Raw genomic sequence first — 20,008 nt, forward strand, 5'->3', positions numbered from 1 at the left:
AATAGGAGAGGGGTATTGGGGGTTCTGTCTCGGGTCGGATCACATAGCGGGGTGAAACTCATCTGTTTAGGTCCTTGGGAGAGGTGCCCGTTCCCGCTGCTAGTGATTTACTTTGTCCGGTTAGATTCGGTCAAGTCTTTGCAGTCACCTGTCTTTATCTTCCTTATTTTTTCTTTCTGTGTGGGCATGCATTTATTGTCGTTCTTCTTGTGAATAAGCTCAGCTGCGTTTGAGATTTCGTTTCGCACTGTTCGTTTTTTTTCCTCGTCTCAGGGTTTAGATTGCAATGCTTCCTGACCAACTGACCTGCGTATTTTTCATTACAACTACTCTCACCCAAGGCGAGAGAACGAGACATCGTTAAAGTCTACACTTTGACGAAGCACGTGGTACTCCTGATGTCATTCTACTTTATGCCGGCTCTGTCGAAGACTACTCGGCGTTTCTGAATTCCTCAGCATTAGTCTTGAGCGTGCTCCCCCGAGATGGCACAGCAGAACAACGAGTGCACGTCCCTCGGGTCCAATGCGATGTTTTTCTGCATGACTGGTATTAAGTTTTCCTTTGCCTTGCACAAAATATTTGGTGAGTGCCGTAGGCGAGAGATAAAGAACTACCACGAGCAAGCCGTTGTCGACCTTGGCGCCACAAAGTTCACCAACTTCGTCCGACGTTTCACAGAGATCAATGGGTACAGCACAGACCATTACCCATGAAGATGGCCAGTTGGATAACGAGTACACCACGTTTTCATACGTGCTTTTCTCTGATTTATGAGTGGCGATATCACTTGCCTGCACAATGGGTAGCTGGCATATCCCACCCTCCACCTCCCTCCTCCTCCCCTCCCCTCCTCCTCCTCCTTCCTCCTCCTTTCTCCTCCTCATTCCTCCACCTCCCCTCCTCCTCCCCCTCCTCCTTCCTCCTCCTCCTTCTGCTCCCTCCTGCCGCGACAGTGACGACAGTGACATTTCCCATAATCCGATGCGCGTTCCATTATGGAAACACCACTGTCGCATTTTGGGAAACGTCGCATTACGCCAAGTGTCCCGACAGCGAGAGCGTAACCACGCGTTGCATTATGGGAAGCGTCTCAGAATGCAACGCGCGATTACAACGACGGCGACGGCGACGTTTTGCATTATGGCAAACATCACAGTATGCGAAAGGTCCCCACCGTGACGTTTCGCACACGTCCCGACGGCGACGTTGCGCGCGGTTACGCCGACGGCGACGCCGACTCTGCCCAAGCCGGGAACGGGTGCCTAAGAGATGCGCTCTAAAAAAACGGCACAGAGAACCGGAAGCGCGTTTTACATTCCCTGCGTAATTCTCAACATGGCGTCGTGTTGCGGGCTGGACGTCTGAACGAAGCGGACTATGCGATGGCGGCGGACGACGGGCGTGGAACCTCTAACTCAGAACTGTTGTTCGCGGTACCGGCGAATCTATCTAGCTTCCAAAGAGAATTTTACCGATTAAAACAATTATGATTTCTTCCGCATGACACGCCCGACCACCAAGCTGATTCGCACGAAGACGTTGCCGAGTCATCACCCCTTCTTCTTCTCTGAAGACATCGCTCGGCATAAAGCCCGTTTACACACTTGCAACCATAGGTCGGCATTTCCGAGCCCACTCACTCACCATCACATCACTAATTACAGCAACATCCAAGAGTCACAGCCCTTCACATCACAAAGTACATTGACGTCCAAAAGTCACAGCCTTTCACATCACAGAGTACACCGACGTCTAAAAGTCACGGCCTTTCACATCACAAAGTACACCGGCGTCCAAACGTCACAGCCCTTCACATCACAGAGTACACCGATGTCTAATATTCACGGCCGTTCACATCACAAAGTACACCGGCATCCAAAAGTCACGGCCATTCACATCACGGAGTTCAACCGGACAACAAACTCATCCCCATCACGTCACCGCAATCTCTGAACTCACAAAGTCATTCACCGTCACTTCACGAATCCGTCAAGTTCACGAAGTACTTCACCGTCACATCACGAATCCTATAGAGTTCATGAAGCATTCCCCATCCCATCACCGCCAACTCTGAATTCACGAAGTCGCTCACCGTCCCATCACGAGCTCATTGAGTTCAGCAAGTCGTTCCCCTCACGTCCGTGAACTGATCCCGTTCATGAAGTCGTTCGACCGGTTCGACTTCACGGCCCTTCACCGAGTCACAGCCGTTCACCGAGTCACAGCCATTCACCGAGTCACCGAGGTCACGGAAAGCGGCGTCGGCTTCTGCAGCCGCGGCCACCGCCACTGCCTCCGGCTCTCAGCCATCCTCAAAGTTCTGTCACAGCGGCGCTGACGGCTCCAGATGTGTGTGTCAGTGTGTGTGTGTGTGTGTGTGGGGGGGGGGGGGGGGGGGGGGTATTGGGCTGGGCCGGGCGATGCACCCTGCTCTTGTCATTTTGTTTGTTTAGCTAGTTCCCTCTGGCTTTTAGTTTTGTTGTCCCGTTTCTTTTATTTTCGTTTTGTTTCGCGCTTTCTTCGTCGTGCGCTCATGCTGTGGAGAGCGAGCGGCTTCTTGACTTCCCTGCTCCGAACTTGGGAGATAAGGTGCTTGTTTCCGGGAGAGTTATAAGCCCCACGGATGCCCAGAACCAAAATGGCTGCTGTTTTGTCGGCGAGCGGTATTACAAAGGGTGGCATCACCCTAGCAAAGCGCTCATGAAGGCTCCCTAGACTTCGCCTGGTTGTCGGCGTTGTGATTGTGGAGGGGACCCCACCTCAAAATCTTCTGGCCTGTCTTTTTTTTTTTTTTTTTTACTTTCGTTGCGCACAATTTTTCTTTTCTCTTTTTTTTTTTTTTTTTTTTTTTTTTTAAAGAAGGCGCTTATATTTTTACCAACGACCGCTCGCCGAGGGGGCAAAAAGGAGAGACAGACACGAACCTGCGTGCACGATTTTTGTGAATCATCTGACTAACATTAATACGAGTCCATATTATGTGAACGAAGACGTTTTAGCGAATTACATTTTAGCGAATAGAGATCACATACGCGAGTCGACGTTTATTATAGGCATTTGTAGGGGCGGCAAACTGGGCATCCAAACAGACCGCGCCAGGTGGTCTGTTCGGAACGATAGCAAGGGGTGCTTTGCTATAGTTTGGGAAAAAAATATGAACTCAAGTTCGAGCGTCCATCGCCAAAGGTTGGCAAGCTCGAAAACAGGACGGCGGCGGCCTCCATTTTATCTATTCGGTCAAATGAACGCCGCCATTCGCTGAAATGTCATTCTATGAAACGTCGTGGGCCAGGGTTCTCTGGCTAAACCGTCGTTCGATCAGTACAAAATTGTTCTGTGTGTTTTATCTCAATAATTATGATCCATGGCAACCAGCCTATCGTTGCCTACCTCACTTTACGTCGTAAAATAGCGCGATGATGTCACTTTCATAAGAGATACCATAATAACGCAATACTTCACAACCGACCGCTGAATCACCCGTCTAATATTTTGTCACGGATTTCATCATATATACATAAAGTAGACGCATTAAAACAAGAGTCATCCATTCCCAAAAATTTCAGTGGACTGGAACTACCTTCCCACATCTGTTGCCACAATTGCCACTTACTATATAAAATTGCCGTAAATAATCTATACAGCTCAGACTGAGCTCCAAAGTGTACAGCTTTGTTCTGTTCTCTCCTTACTCCCGCTCACCTCTGTAATGCCGATGGCCCTGAGGGTGTGTCAGTTAAACAAATAAATAAAAAAAGTAAGTGCCTCCCCTGAAAAACCTCTTAAAGAGGCGACCTGCAGCTTGCCGAAGCAATGAAATCTGTGTTTTATTCAAACCCGTTGGTCAGAGTACACCTCATCATTAATTAAACCACTCATTGGATCATTCACCTCAAAGCAATATGTTTACTTCTGAGCGTGTTCGTGTCGCTCAACCTACTTTGAGCGAAATGCAGTCGAGATAACTAATGATGGCGGTCGACTCCACTTTTCTCAGCTTTGAACCGAAGCGAGGCGCGCGACTCACGCGCGCCTCGCGCTCGTTGTTTTACGCCGGGGTTTGGCTGCGCATAGACTCGTATTATAGGTAGCGTACTGTTTTTTCGGAGTTCATTTTTGAATAGAAACGGAGCGTGTTTTTCGGAGTTTATTTTGTAGCATAGGCTACACTGGCCGAGGCTGAGCAGTTTCGCTAGGCTTCTGGAGAGCCGTGCTGCGTATGCGCGAGGAGCAGTGACGTCAGTCCCCGATGCACGCGCCGCGCGCATGGACCCGCTCGAGATCATGGCTCGCTCTGTCCGGTTGTTCTGGGAGGCAGCTTGGTTGCTTGATAAATAACACGGCGCACAGCCGGCCAAACCAACGACGGGCATCTGGCACGCCCCAGCGGAGGATTAATTTGGACCATCTGGGGATCTTTTGACGTGCAACCCAAGGCTCGGTTACACGGCGCCTCCTCCGCAATAAGAAGAGCAGAGGAGCTTAACTCATCGGATCCCGAAGTAGTCACATAATCCGTAAACCGTTTGTGTCATTGAAGCAGCAGTAAGCATGATAATCAAGCTAATCCTAGACAACTAGACAAGGTATGTCCTGGCATAGCCGAGCTAAGCCACTGCAATTTTTTTACAATGAATTCGGGGTGTTTTTCGGAGCTTTCTTTAATGGTATACAAAATTCGGAGTTTGTCGGCTTCTTCTGTGGTGCGAATTAAATTTAGAAAACAGCAGTTTGTGAATTTAGTAAATCAGCCTTTTCATATGCGAGACTTCGACTGTGGTCGTAAGAGAAGCTACCTCATAAGTTGCAACTAGAAAAGATGACAAACGTAAAGCTTGTTGTGAATTCCGGGGAAATATGAAGACCTGTCGGCGTTATTGCTTCTGGCAGCCCCAAATATTCGGGGTTTTTCGGATAAACCCGTATCGGCAAAAGTTTAAACGGCAAGTGTTCTTCGGATTTCATAGGGTTTATTCGAAAACGCGGAGCCCTAATTATACTGTAGTGGGCTCACGCAAAATGCGGAGCTTACTGCATTCTTAACTTGGTTAAGACTGCAGTTCGAAGCCCCGAGCGCGCACTCGCTCCCTTCCGCCGAGATTCGCTGCGCTTGCAAGCTTGTGCTTTTCTGGTGACGCAGGTCCACGAAAACAACATGCATACAAAATCAACGAAAGACGAAGTTCCCGGGGCGCGCGGGATACGCATGCCTCGAGAGTCGAGGCACAGAGAACGTATACCGGCCCCAACAGTCGGATGCGCAGTGGTGACCCGGAGGCTAGAAACCTCGCGCTGCAGGCAGACCTTGCACTGCGGTCGTCACCGGTCACTGAATATAAGTACAATAGCGCAATGTGCTGAACGTGCTTGGCACGCTACACCTATGTCGATACCTGTGGGCGGCATGTTTCCGTATTTCGTTAAACTCCTACGGATCTGAAGCTCCGTTCGACTAAACATGAAAGGAACCGCGGCGCAAGAGGACACACACACAAGTAGAACAGCGACACGTGCACAGCGCTGTCTGTCCGCTACTTGCTTTCCCTGTGTCCTCTTGCGCCGTTTTTCCTTGTATGAACGGTCTTTGTCAAAAGTCCACAGCCCACCAAGCCGCTCCGGCCAGGCCGGTGAATGCTCCGAACTTGCTACAAAGACTGTGAACTATGCACCGACTGGCCCACCTTCAAACTTTACCACAGTTCGACTAAACATCTGTTGGACAAAGAGTCAATCATTTGCTAAAGTCCGACGGGGCGGTGTTCGCGAATATAATAGACTCGGAAACTTGATGGGACGCAAGTTCTTGAAGCGGGAATCTCTACGAAGCGTTTTATTAGAGGACAGGGTCTTCCAGTTTCACCCCATGGCATTGCTTTCAGTCATGATGGCACGCTGTGCGATTGATTGGGAGCTAGTGCGCCACTTTCCGCGAGAACACCAGTAATGCAGGCAGCTGCTACCTACGGAAAAAACTCTGCGAATGACAAGGACTAATGTATCTAGACTTAAAAATGAATTTTCTAACGTTATACTCACATGACGTGACGTGAGCATGTAAAACGTGGTGCTCAGTGGCACCGCATGTCACATCATTTTTCCACTATATTTTATACACCAACTCATGTTTACAAACAAACTGGAGCGCTCCTCACCGACGCCACCGGCGCCGCGCATGCGCGATGGGGTGTGGGCAAGAAGCTCGCCGCGTCGCCGATAAACAAACCATTGAATTGCGTTGTTCTCGGCGGCGGTGTGAGTCCCCGTGCACTTTTCTGCGTTGGAATTGTTGATTCTACGTCTTCCTGGCAATGCCTGACTACTTGAGCAGCCTCAGCGAAATTACCGAGGCTCGCTACACCACAAAACTTCGCGTGAATAATGTGACATGCGGCGATTCATTCCGCGTGGACGCCGCAGAGGGTACGCTAAAGCCTGATTCGCATGATGAAATTTCGGTCACAATTTTCAGTCATGACGTCGCTCGGGTTACAACAGCGTGAACCGTAGCTGAGATGTTCAACATCGATACTGAAAATCGCAAGCAGAATCGGACCAAGTGACTGAGGCATAACAAGTTGTTGATGGTCACTGGTAACAACGATCAACATCTCCTTGTATCCACTGTTTACATCGAGCCTGCTTACCAATTTTCGAAGTTAAGTATTTTGAGGCCTGCACTCACTTCTTATCGCAAGTACCGGGCCAACATTTGGTCCACGGGCCGGTGTCGTCTAAAAGAGCAGACGACGAGCAGAAGCGTTTGAAAAAGCAGATGACAGTTCGTGCGATCAGGCGGCCGTTCGATCTTGAAGACGCACTGAACGTCCGCATGCAGGCGGTCCCAACAACTTGGCGGTATTCCCGCTTTCATGACGGAACAAAACATATAAATCTGATGACAACAAGTATCCGTGAATTTAACCCAAACTGCTTCCCGCCCAAGCAATCGTGGTCCGACGGCGACTGGTTTTCCATTTTCACGGCACATATCCACGTTCTTGAACGAACCGAGCACATGAAAACTGATCTTCCAACCTTTCTCGACTCTTTTGGTACAGCCCCAGTCGCGGCGTTTTGACGAGAAGGCAAGTTTTTGTCAGGTTTTTTTTTTTTTAATACAACGCTAGAATACACGTCTCACATAGGGACTTCAGCCCCAGACCGGAAGTGCGCCCGACGCGCGACCATCGCGCCGTGACGTAACAGAGATGAGTTCGTTGGTTCGTGTATAGCCAGAACATAATTTCGGCGACACATTCGCCTATACATGAACTCATCTCTGTTACGTCACGGCGCGGTGGTGGCGCGCCGGGCGTAACAGAGATGCTCCTTAAAACAAAAACCAAAAGGCTCCTTAAAACCAAAACCGACAGACTCCACACGTAACCCGTAACAAAAAAGAACAGGTCACAACGGGTCGACAAAGGTCGTAAAAGGAAAAACCCGAACAGCGAACTTTTCCCTACACTTGGCAAGGTCAAACTTTGTACCTACAGGTTGCCTCAAGCTTGAAACACAAAAGCTTACCCCAAGCTTGAAACACAAAAGCACTAATCGCAAACGAGCGTGTTGGGGACGAATTAAGTAAGCGCTTATACTTCCTGTTTACACGTCTAAGAAACTAGGGAATTTTGTGTATTGTTCCAATAATCCCGATACTCTTCTGTCGTCTTTGTGCATGTATAGTATCGTTATTGGGTATCGTTACCGAGCACGAAAACCGTCTACAAGAACTCCCTACCGTTTATCGTTTTTCTAGTGAAATTAAAGACGACGTTGGCAAAGAGATGCAAGATAACTAATCTCGAAGGGAAGGAAAACAGAGGTCGTCTTCGCTCCTTCAGCTCCCCTTGATAACCGGTGATTTCTTCAAGCAGACAGAGCCAGTGAGGACGTCTTCAGTGAACATCAAACATAGTCTTTGAAATGAATAGAGGCAGGTTCTTAATTTTGTTTTTGTTACAAAAGAAGGGTCATTTTGGAACAAGGTCTGGTGGGAAATGCAAGATGGGAGGACGGGTAAACAGCTCGTTCACACTTCTAGACGGGCAACACAGCCTGTCAGAAAAACTGGACATCGCCGGCTCATCTGACAAAAAGGTGCAATGCCAGGGTCTAAAGAGCCTGGGAAAGTAAAAGCTCTTTGAGTGAACCGGCGATACGTGCCCCAGAACAGCACGGCGACGTGCATGGAAAAAGTTTAAAGGAACGCGGCAAGCCCGGTTCAATAGTTTTTCATGTTTTAAAAATAACAGGCTTATTCAGCTCTTTGCGCACCTCGTGTGTTTGTTTACCCCTCAGACGCTCTGACGTACCGCTATTTACACCTCGTTTTGACCAGTGACGGCGCGCGCTTTTTTGTCTCGTCTTCGCACGTTCTGTGCGCGCTTTTTATGTTTCCCGCTGATTGTTGTGCCATTCTTCGTATTTACTTCTTTTCAATGAGTCACAATAACGTTCGCAAGCGCGGAAGACACGTTTTGGTACCCCTACTTGCACGTCGTATAAACACTTACTTCGAATTTGACTTCGACCTCGACCGCGCACCTTGTTTTTCATTGGTAGCCTGCTTGCAACAGCAGGATGACGGTGATGACAACGCAATCGCGGTCTGCTTGTGGTCCTGTGTGATGGGCTCTCACTTCCGATCGAAGTGAAAGTTATTCGTATCGCTCCGACGCTGTTGAAAAAACTCAACAGACCTTTGAATGAGTCACTTGCTCAGGAAAATAACGAGGAGACGAATGTCTAAGCGCTTATGTAAGAAGAGTGGTCTCGATTTCAAATGGAAAAGCACTCTAGCAAAATGTGGCCGATATGGTTCGTATGCAAAACTAGCTAGCATAAAAAAAAAGAGATAAATTCAGAAATGGGGACGGCCTATCTGTCTCCTCCCTTGGAAAAGATTTATGTCATTTTATCAAGAATCTTTGAACACTCGTACTCCGCCTTCGCTTTCGAGGCGCTGTTCACGGAGTAAGGCTAGGCTGCTTAGTGGATTGAGTTTCGCCACGTGCTCGTCGCATATTTTCTTATGGGGTCCGGCTTTTACACACAAGTATCGTGCCAGTAGCTGACGTTTGCTCAAATAAACAGAAACAAAAATCTCTTTAGTCAATATTCACGTTCAACGGAAATCGAAGAACTCTGTTCGTATTCCTAGAATTCAACAACTCAGGAATATGCACGACTGTGATGAAAACTATTATCGGCAACAGCAAGCGAAGCCCCCACCTAAACGCCTGAGAGCACGTAAAATCATCTCTGCCTGTTATTGCAACGGACATGTCCGCGCGCTTGTTAGGAAACGTGGGCGACAAACCATGATGCCAATCGGCTGTTTCCTCACATTTTTAAAATTATCATAATTCTCTGGAATATGGATGAAGCCCGTAAACTTCCGTGATTTTTCTAGAATAGCGTCAAGCCTTCCCGAAATCTTAGATGCTAAATGGCGTTTGAAAAAATTCGGAAGCGGCCGAAACAGATCAAATCCAGCGCACGCTTTTTCGTGTGGACGGATAAAAACGAGCGTATGCCGCATATTACCAGCATCCTAGAATATCTCTAAGCATTATTAAGCGAGAGCGAGAAAACAAACATTGCATAGTCCAGTTAGGGTCCCACCAGTACTCGCGTAAAAGCTCCGGGAAGACGGTTTTATTTGTGTTTCCTTGAGGGGTGCGCGCACGCACGCGCTTACAAAAGACAAAAACATGGGCGCACGGACGCACGCAGATGCAATCAACGCGAAGAGAAACCCTCCCGTGGCAGAATAGCACAGTGGTAAAACGACACCTTCCCCGGCCCCCCACACACAATGACACACACACCGAAAGGAGGAGCCGCCAAGCCGCGCCGCGTAAACGGAACCCCACGGCCATGCAGGAGGCTCAAACGTCTGCCGCGCACAGACAAAGCCCCCCTAACGTTCGCTAAACTGCACATGTACTACGCGACGCGGGTACGCACGCCCGCAGTATCGGGGCAGAGGAGCCGAGGCCCGCCAAACTCGTTGGAGTCGCCGCTGAGTCTGTGCCGGTCCAAACATCCCCCCCCCCCCTCCCCCCCCATTCCCATCTGGGAAGCGCTGGTGCCGCTTCGTCTGCAATACACAGTCCCCTCCCCATTTCCGATTTAGCGCTTAAGCCGCGCACAGTCGCACACGCAAAATGTCACATCCTCTCTCAAAGTCCTCCAAAGCAAACGCCACCTGCAGTTGCTTCCCCCAAACGTTACCAGACCACCCCTACGAATCTCGTTCTGGGCTATAACAGAAGTTCCTTCCAAGTTTCTGCTCCGTCTGCAGCATGTTTGTGCGTATAAGGGCACCAACATGCTGCAGACACTGCCAAATGTTAAGTCGGCTATCAGTCGCGAAGAGTACGCACACGCAAGCAAATCCATACCGACATCTCCTGAGTCCTGACTCCTAGTTCACGAACTCAGTCCCCATCACATCGCAAATTCAGTTCACGAATGCATTCACCATCACATCACGTATATACCAGAGTCACGAAGTCCTTCACCACTGCATCACGGGTGCGTCAGAGTTCACGAGGTCACTCCCCGTCACATCACGACTCCTTCCGAGTTCATGAAGTCACTCCCCTTCGCATCACGACTCGTTCCGCGTTCACGAAGTCACATCCCCTTCACATCACGGCTTCTTCCGAGTTCACGGAGTCACGCCCGTTCACATCACGACTCCTTCCGCGTTCACGAAGTCACATCCCCTTCACATCACGAGTTCTTTCGCGTTCACGGAGTCACGCCCATTCACATCACGACTCCTTCCGCGTTCACGAAATCACATCCCCTTCACATCACGACTTGGTCCGAGTTCACGAAGTCATTCACAGCCCTTCACCATGACGCGGTGAGCGTGAGTGAGTGTGAGTGAGCGAGTTCGTGAGTGACTTCGCCGAGGTATGCTTGCAACTGGGCAGGACCGGCTCAGACACGACCGGATTTTAAGCCTCTTGCGACAGCTTAGGACCTGCTCCGCAGCAGCGCATCCTGTCCTACGCCGCGAATACAGGCTTAAAAAGCAATCTTCTCTCAGTCGGCCTTACTCGGTTGCAAGTGTGTGAACGGGCCATTGCGAACACGAATTGCTAAAAGCTTGAAGAACGCGCAAACGCACGACGTGCGTGTTTTTCATGTGTCTCGCACAAAAAAAAAAAAAGAAAAAAATTTGGTCGCCGCTTTTTTTACTTTACTTCCCCTTACTTTTCAGTTCAGTTTCAGGTTCGGTTTCGAGGATTTGCGTTTTTATTTATTACTTTATTAAAAATTAACAGTACGCATTAGCAAAATGATGATTGGGTAGTCTTCGAGCACCATAATAATTCGTCTAGCAAAAAATAAAAAATAAAAATATTTCGAGGGTTTTGAGGGACGCAGCCCGACAATACAAACTAATGGGGCCAGTCAAGCAGCTTCAAAAGAGCAAGTCATTTGGCCTTTTTTGTTTGTGATTGTTCAGCGTTGATAGAACATCTACAGAAATATTACGGGCACCATGATGTTGCACTTTTGACGCTGTCTGATTTGTCTCATCAGCTCGTAGCGTCGGCTGCGTATGGGCTTAAAAGGGGTGCGCCGTCATTTTATTCATAGTCCCCGATTGGCTTGAAAATTTGCTAAACACGCCAACATACATCGCCGAAATAGTAGGCTAAATATTGGGCCTGATTATGTTTTTTTCCCGAAGTTATTGAATTTACCATTTTGATCGTCACCGACGTCCATTCTCTACTGGCCACAATAAAAAAGTGGCGGCAGCGGAGAGCAAGCAGGGGTTCATTCTTTTGACTGGAGACTTCCAAACTGATTACAAGCAGTTTCATTGTCTCAAATGAATGCTTCGGAAGCTCGTTCCAGCACCCGCGCAGCAGCAGCAAACAAGTGTTCGGCGTAGCTCATTTTTGAACTGACCGCTCGGCCTGTAGAACTTTTTTCCGGAGGCCTGAATCCGCGTCTGGAAAAGGTGGGTGACAGGGTTCGCTGCTGTATTCGAACCTCCTTGGAGAATCGCAACGCGCGGTTTCGTTTGAATTATTCGTTGCTACCCCCTCCCTACGTTCGTACACTTCTCTGAAACCACTCTTTTTTTTTGCCTTGTTAAGTGTCCTCAAGGACCTCCATCGCCCTAGGCGCTCCTCCCTAAATGTGTCCGATTTACATTGGGAAAAGGGACTTTTGGGACGCCACTATCAATGTCAACGCAACTCGATGAGTCTACAAGATGTCACTGACGTGCTACGTGCGGCCAACAAGCGCTCGTTTTCTAGCCATGTATTCTCAAGCCCTAAATAAGGAAAAGCGTCCAATCCCGAGAGAACCTTACTTTCACGAATTTTGTAATTTTGAAATACCTGGAAATAATGGAGGCCCCGAATGATTAATTTCATGGTGATGAATATTTAGCATGCTACATGAAATCTGGAAAAATCCTGCCCGCGAAATACCTTCAACTGGCACTTGGAAGAATTTGGAAACCGTCGAGATCGCGAGCCGCCATTACTAAAAATGTGTAATCCGACGCCACTGCTGAGCGTGCCTGCGTGTTCTTCACATGCGCATTCATCAAAAACTCTGGCTGCCCGACCAAGTTCTAGTTAGGCTGTTATGTACGTGCAATGCGTGACGAATGCTTCATGAGCCAACTCTGCCGTCAAAATAAAGCACGGAAGGTGCCATGTCTAAAAAACATGAGTCCCGTTTGTTCCTAAAATATTTCGACATACATTATGTTGCATATCCAGAGTTGTTTCAGAATAAACTTGCATTGCAGCAGCAAACGCGCTTCATGAAGGTCATAAAGATCACAGCAAATGTGATTTTAAGGCAACTCATCACAAATAGACCACCCTTTTCTGACTTTTTATTCTTAGGTTACCAGCTTCCACAACTTTCCAGGTATCCTCGAACGTAATTGAATTACTTTTTAAAAGGGTTTGTACTCTATCCAAGATATTTCGCACTAACAATAATCTCAATAAAACTTTAAATACGTTTTCAAATGTGTATTTCGTATTTTATCTTAAATATATTTGTCGGTATCTGGCACAACAAGGAGCAGGAGTCGCAAGGATTTTATAGGTCTCCGGAACCCTCAAGCAGGTATTCGGATAGCACCGTTTGAACCGCCCTTTGGCTCAAGCATAAAACAAACAGATACGAGTATGAACGCACGAATCTGTGTTGAAGTTTTAGAAGATTTATTCTTGATATTCAATGTTCTGCTAGTATCTACATGTTTTATACCACAGTGCGGGCCAGGCGGATCGGACGCAGATTATGCATAAACGGCACTAAATTGATATCCCAAAGGTATGGCATAGATTACCACGTTGGGACATTTGATAAAACTGAAGATTAGAAAGAATTGCGAGCATATTTCGTTACCAGTTTTGCCAAATCAAGCCCTGTACCGGCGTATGTCTTTTTCTTGTCTTTACATAAAATGGGCTTAGTTCACACATTTCTTTTTTTCAATCTCCCTTTTTGTGTGGGGAAAATATTAAGTTGGAGAGATCTTCCCAAAACAAACGTATATCATCTAGCCGCACGCCTGCGATAAATTGCAGTGACGTGACCATGCACAGTCCATGTGATGGTTTGCCTGGAAGCTGTCTCAACCAACAAATCCTGTATAACAAGGCCGTAGTGCTCTATTAGGGACGCCACCAACCGGAGGTCATCTCGGGGCCCAAAGAAAACACGAATGCTGCGTCAACTTTTGGCTGGGACTTGTGTTCTAAGATAATTAAACGCGAGTTCAAGCCGAACGCTTACGCAGCACTTGTGTCAATACGCGCACAGCGCTGGCCCTCGGCAGGTGACCTATAAAACTCAACACTACGGCCTTGTTATCTAGGATGGACACGAGTCAATACCGCCTAGAAGACAAGGCCTGCGCATGACGTCATCATTAGTGGATCCCCGACGTTCCCCAAGCGCCAAACACGCGGAGGCTCGACGAGAGCCACTGCAAAGCCGCAGACGCGTCCGTCTTGACGTCGCTGCACGGTAACCTCGCGTTCGTTCTGAGATACTGGAAGAGGTGCTGACGGCAAGGCTGACGCAAGGTAGGCGGCGAGGTGTGGAATCCACTACTGGTGACGTTGGCGCCGGCCTTGTCTTATATGTGGTATTGCACTAGGCTCCCAGGTTAGGACTAAATCGTGCGGATGAACCCGTATACAAGGCCATGGCGAGCACGGTAGTACAGCTGACGGAGTGCACTAGTCTGCCGGATGCGCCGGTGACGCCGGTGAACTTGAACGAGCGGTACACTTGGGTCTCGAGCTTTTTGACGGGCCGCAGGTTTCCGGCCACCGTGTGCTTGCAGCTGCCTTCGTAGTGGTACAGGTTTCTGCGGAGGGCCTGGAGCTGCGGGGGAGTGGGAAGCAGAGTGCTTTCATAAAAAATTTTACTAGGGAATTCGTGCCCTAAGGCTGGTTCACAGACAATAGACCGGATGGATGGATGGATGAATACGGCTGAGCCCTTTGGATCGGGCGGTAGCTTACGCCACCTAGCCATTTTGTTTTACCATTTAAGCCTAGAATATTTAAATGTGAAATCTATATTCACTCCGCAGTGCAAAGAAAGTGAGGCTACGAAACCCCCTTGCCATCAGTGAATAAGAAAATACCTAGTTTTCTCTCGATTTCTGCCACCATTCACTTAATCTTTGCTTGGTAATCTCTACAGTCTTGAAATCCACTCTCCCTTCGCTGTCTCTAAAACCCAATGACTTTATTAAATCTATGTTGTCTTCGGTAGGCATAGGGTGAAGCCCTTTACAGTAGAGTATCACGTGCTCAGCCGTCTCGTCCTCCTCTCCACAAGCAGTGCACACTGTATCAATTTCCTGGTACTTCACTCTGTATGTTCTGGTTCGCAGAACACCCGTTCTTGCCTCAAACAGCAATGAGCTTCCCCTAGAATTGTCATAAATGCTTTCTTTGGCAATAACTCTTTTGTTTAATCTATAGCTTTCCAGAGCCGTCTTTGTCTGCATTCCCTCTAGCCACCGATCTCTTTCTGTGGCCTTAACTTTCTTCTTAACTGAGACTTGCTCTTCCGTATCTTCGCTATAGCCCAAAAACTTTCCTCTTAATATCCTAGTGCGCTGTCTCCACTTTGTGTCTACACTCCTCATGTATAAATAGCTGAAAACCTTTCGTGCCCATTGCTCCCCGTCCATTTGCCTCAACCTATCCTCAAATTCTACCTTGCTCACCGCTTCCCTGCTCTCAAATGATGCCCATCCCATGTCTCCTTGTACTCCCTGGTTTGGCGTTTTGCAATGTGCCCCCAAAGCCAGTCTACCTACTCCACGCTGTTTTATTTCTAGTCTCGCATGCACTTCGGATTTCATGCATAGCACTGCGTTTCCAAAAGTCAAGCCAGGCACCATGACCCCTTTCCAAATCTCTATCACCAGCTCAAACCTGTTGTAATTCCAAAGTGCTCTATTTTTCATTACAGCTGCATTTCTCTTGCCCTTACCTATTATATACTTTTCATGGTCTCTGAGATATTCTGCACCATCACATATCTATACTCCTAGATACTTGTATTTACTAGCTCTCTCAACTGTAATATTCTGTATCTTCAGCCTCTCAACTTCATCCTCGTTAAAAATCATGACTGCCGATTTTTCGCTACTGAATTCTAAACCTAATTCCTCTCCTTCCCTACCACAGATGCTCATTAATTCCTGCAACTCTGTCCTGTTGTTAGCCATTAGTACAATATCACCCGCATACATCAATCCCGGTAAGGATTGCTGAATTTTTTGGCCTAGCTTACTGTAAGAAAGGTTGAACCCAAGCCCACTCTTCTCTAGTCTATCCTCCAATCCTCTCAGATACAACATAAACAGCAAAGGCGATAACGGGCACCCCTGCCTAAGGCCTCGTCTTATCTCTATTTTCCCTGTCGCCTTTCCTTCCCATGTTATAATCACCTTGTTATCTTTGTAAATGTTCCTTAATAGTGCTGTTAGTCCTTCATCTAGGTTTAAGTTCTCCATTATGTCCCACAGGTTTCTTTGGTTCACATTGTCATAGGCACCCTTGATATCCAGAAATGCCAGCCAGAGTTGTCTGTTTTCTTTTTGCGCTATTTCTATACACTGTGTTAGAGAAAATAAATTGTCCTCCAACCTTCTTTGTTTTCGAAACCCGTTCTGTAACTCGCCCAGTATGCCCTCGCAATCTACCCATTCCTCCAGTCTGTTCTTTATAATCTGCATTACCAACCTGTAAATAACCGGTGTCACGGTTATAGGACGATAATTCCTAATATCAGACTTATCTCCCTTTCCCTTATATATCATACTCATCCTACTAAGCCTCCATTCATCTGGAATATTTCCTTTTGTTATCATGGTACTCACTACCTCCCTTAGTTTTGCCTTAGATTTAGGACCCAAATTCTTCACCAGCTTGATAGGGATACCATCTGTGCCTGTCGATGTGCCACTAGGGACTCTTCGTTCCGCCTTTTCCCATTCTCTTTGTCCAAAATCCGCGATGTCACAAACTGGACTGCTACTTCCTTCGGTTCTCCTATCTTCCACATGTAACCGTTCCCGAAATTTCTCCTCCATCACTGCTCCTATATATTGTATCGCATCATCTCCCTCTAATTGATCTCCCTGATGCGAGAGTATGAACCTCTGTCTAGCTTGCGTTGTTTCAACGAGTGAGTTCAAGTGCTCCCAAAACTTCTTGGCAGCGTTTCTATCTTTCTTACTTACATTACTCATCCATTCCTCACCCTTTCTCTGAATTTTCGCATTGATCAAACTGGATGCTTCTCGGCGACATGTTATAAAATTGTCCCATTTTCTTTTTACTTCCGTTTCGGACTCCCCACTACGCTTGGAATACCTGTGTTCTCTAGAGGCTTCCTGACGTTTTTGTATCGCTTGCTTCACTTCTTTGTCCCACAGCTTTTTGGTCTATGTCCTTGCTTCCCCTTTCGTTTACTCTTAACTTTGTCTAGTTCTAGAGCAAAAAGCCTAGTTAGGCTCTCATAGGTCCAATCTGTATGCCATTGCCCTGAAACTGCTGCCTCTATTCTTTCAACAACTATTTCCAACTCTTTGTCGCTGCAGAAAGTTTGCTTTGAATTATGTTGTCTAGTTTCAGCATTTACTTCTCTGGCAAAATTCAGCTTAATACGTTTGTGATCACTACCAAGACTTTTGGAACCTTCTTCATCTATTTTCATTACTTGTAACTTACCATATATTTTGTGTGACATGAGTACGTAATCTATAGTTGAATGCAGATTGCCAGTTTCCCAAGTTATGTGCCCGTCACACTTCTGTCTGGTATTACATAAAACTAAGTCATGTTTTTCCACCAGTTCTAGTAATATAATAGTGTCCTTGTTTCTTTTTGTATTTGGTCATATGTATTCTCGTGCCTTGTGCACCCCTGTAACAACCCTAACGGGTTAACAGTATACCTAAATAAAATAAAAAAAATAAAAAATATGCTTCCAGTTGAGTCCGTATACCCATCCAGACCCTCAATATGGGCATTCATGTCTCCCATAATAATTATTTCGGAGCCTTCCCCTAGTTCACTAATGTCTTTAATAATCAATCATTTTTCTGTTTTCCTCTTTAGCACCTGTCCCTGTCCATAAGTAAACCACTCCAAGGACTGTTGATTCCCCAGCGACTTTTCCTTTCAGCCACAAATGTTCGGCGCACTCCTTTCTGATCCTTTGAAAGTTCATATTCTTCTTAATAAATGCTCCAATTCCACCTCCCTTCCTCGTTCCCTCCATTCTGTTGCATTCTTCCCACACATAGTCAGGGTTGCAAGGTGGCTGCTCCATGTCTCTGAGATGTGTTTCCACAAACCCATACACCATAAAATCCTCCTTTCTTAGTTGCTCCTTTACCTCTTCCCATTTTAACCTATTTCTACCACCCTGCATGTTAATATATCCAATGTCTGATTGTGCTGTTTTTTTATACCTGTTCTTACGTTTTCTCCTCTTTTTAACCCTGGGTGCCTCTCCTGACTTCGTTGGGTTTTCAATTACTTCAGTGCCCCCAGGGCCCTCGGTCCCCCCAAAAAAGCGGTCACCGTGAGGCCCATCCTATCCCCCACCCTGTAACCCGTGGCCTCACTGTAGTGAATGCCATCTGCAAAAGGGCGGGAGCCAGCCTCGTACACCTCTCTGTTTACTTCCATTACGTCGTACCGAAGCTGTCGACTCATACCCTTAATTACTCCGTTGGCTTCGACAACCCTCCTTATTCAGATTCGAGCGCCATCTATCGGACGTGGCGCCAACCTTCCTTCCGACGCCATCTTTGAGGCGACTGGCAAAGCGCTGTGGCCGTTTACGGCGCGTGAAAGCGACGCTCAACGACCGCACGACTGCTCTGTTCCGCTATCGTATTCAACGAGGAAAAATGAAAAACAACCGATGTAAAGATTCGAATCCTATGCGGAGGGCAAGTTCGTCTGCTCCTTGCGCAGGGGGTAGCGGTGACGTCAGAACGCCAAGCCCTGATTGGCTGATCGAGCCCCCCTATCTGAGCGTCGTCTGCTTCTTTGCAACGTCGTCTGCTCGCAACGTCGTCTGCGTCTGTCTTACGTTTCCTGCGACTTTCGGGAGTGCAGAGGCCAGATTCACGAAACGATCTTACGCCAAAAATGTGCGTAAGACAAAACTTAAGAACAAATTCGTATTCACGAAACGAAATTTTCGTAAGTTTTGCGCAGGTTACGGCGAAATCCTACGACAGCTCCGAAGATCTTACGCACTTCTTACGATCAAGTCAGCATGGCCGACAGCGTCGCGGTCGCGACGACCCACGGACGTTTATTTTTCTACGTGAGCTTCTCACGCGTCCTGACTTCAAGCAGCAAAAAAAAAAAAAGTAAAAATTATTTGAAACAGAGCACGACGAACAAGAACGCAGGATCCACAGACACCGGGGAAAAGCTCCAACGGCGACGATTCCACCGAACGCGACCAAACGAGCTGGGCAGTTAGGCCTAGCAGGCACTCCGCGACTCGGCGACCGTCTGCCCACGACCGGCAGACGTGCTGAATGGAATATGCCCGCGCGACCCTTGTGAACCCTTCCCGTGTTATACTTTGATCGCTGACCTCAATTTTAAGATTAAGAGGTCAATTTCTTCCTCTTGTTATCTCCTTGTTTCCCGAGGCAACGGTGACTCTCGCCGGTGAAAAAGCGGCGAATCTCCGACAGACGCAGGAAAGGTAAAGAAGCCATCGCTTTGACTAGCAGACGTAAAGCAGACGACGTTGACTGCGCCAACCCGCCGGCGCCGTTAAAGAGTGAGGGTCTCGCCGCACACGAATGGAGGTAAAAAGTATTTGGGAGGGAACTTGCGGACACTAAGCAAACAAACCTCGGAGCCCCGGGACACCTCGCCAGTGAGTCCTTTGACTTCCCTCCTTGATGCGCGTCTGCTAGTTGTTAGACGAAAACAACGTACCGCTCGAGTTATTTCGTCTGCCCTCCCTTAAAGGCCAAGTCGAGTTCGCTCCGAAAGTCACAGGAAAGGTAAGACAGACGCAGACGATGTTGCGAGCAGACGACGTTGCAAAGGAGCAGACGACGCTCAGATAGGGGGTCGCCATCAGCCAATCAGGACTCGGCGTTCTGACGTCACCGCTACTTCCTTTCTCATGCGCAAAAAACGAAAATGAGCCCACTTGCGAGGCGTATTGTTTTCTTTTCAAGTTAAAGGTATTATAGCCAACGTTTTAATCGCCGTACCGCTTTCCTGCACTATTCATGCTCCTAACAAGAGCCGCCCGCGCGTTAGTGTTGTGTGCTTTTACGAGGCTTTTAAACCGCTTTTAATATATGACACCTTCCACAATGGCATGAAGGGCTCATGATGTTTGCATGTAACAACAGCGAGCATCCATTATTTGATGTGATTTTTTGGGAGCTCGATGTTGGCTAGCATCGTAGCTT

General features: G+C 47.7%; 1 protein-coding gene across 1 annotated transcript in view; it reads right to left on the reverse strand.

The window, feature by feature from the left end:
* Positions 1–14,169: 14,169 nt before the first annotated feature.
* The window catches only part of LOC8054033 (carbonic anhydrase 12-like), a 62,702-nt gene continuing 56,863 nt past the window's right edge, over positions 14,170–20,008 (reverse strand). Inside the window, exon 5 of the mRNA XM_040210740.1 lies at positions 14,170–14,403. Within this exon, the coding sequence (XP_040066674.1) occupies positions 14,170–14,403 (234 nt within the window). The remainder of the gene's footprint in view (positions 14,404–20,008) is intronic.

Source organism: Ixodes scapularis, unplaced genomic scaffold (genome assembly GCF_016920785.2).
Source record: "Ixodes scapularis isolate PalLabHiFi unplaced genomic scaffold, ASM1692078v2 PGA_scaffold13__105_contigs__length_92229423, whole genome shotgun sequence".
NCBI classification, from domain to species: Eukaryota; Metazoa; Arthropoda; class Arachnida; order Ixodida; family Ixodidae; genus Ixodes; species Ixodes scapularis.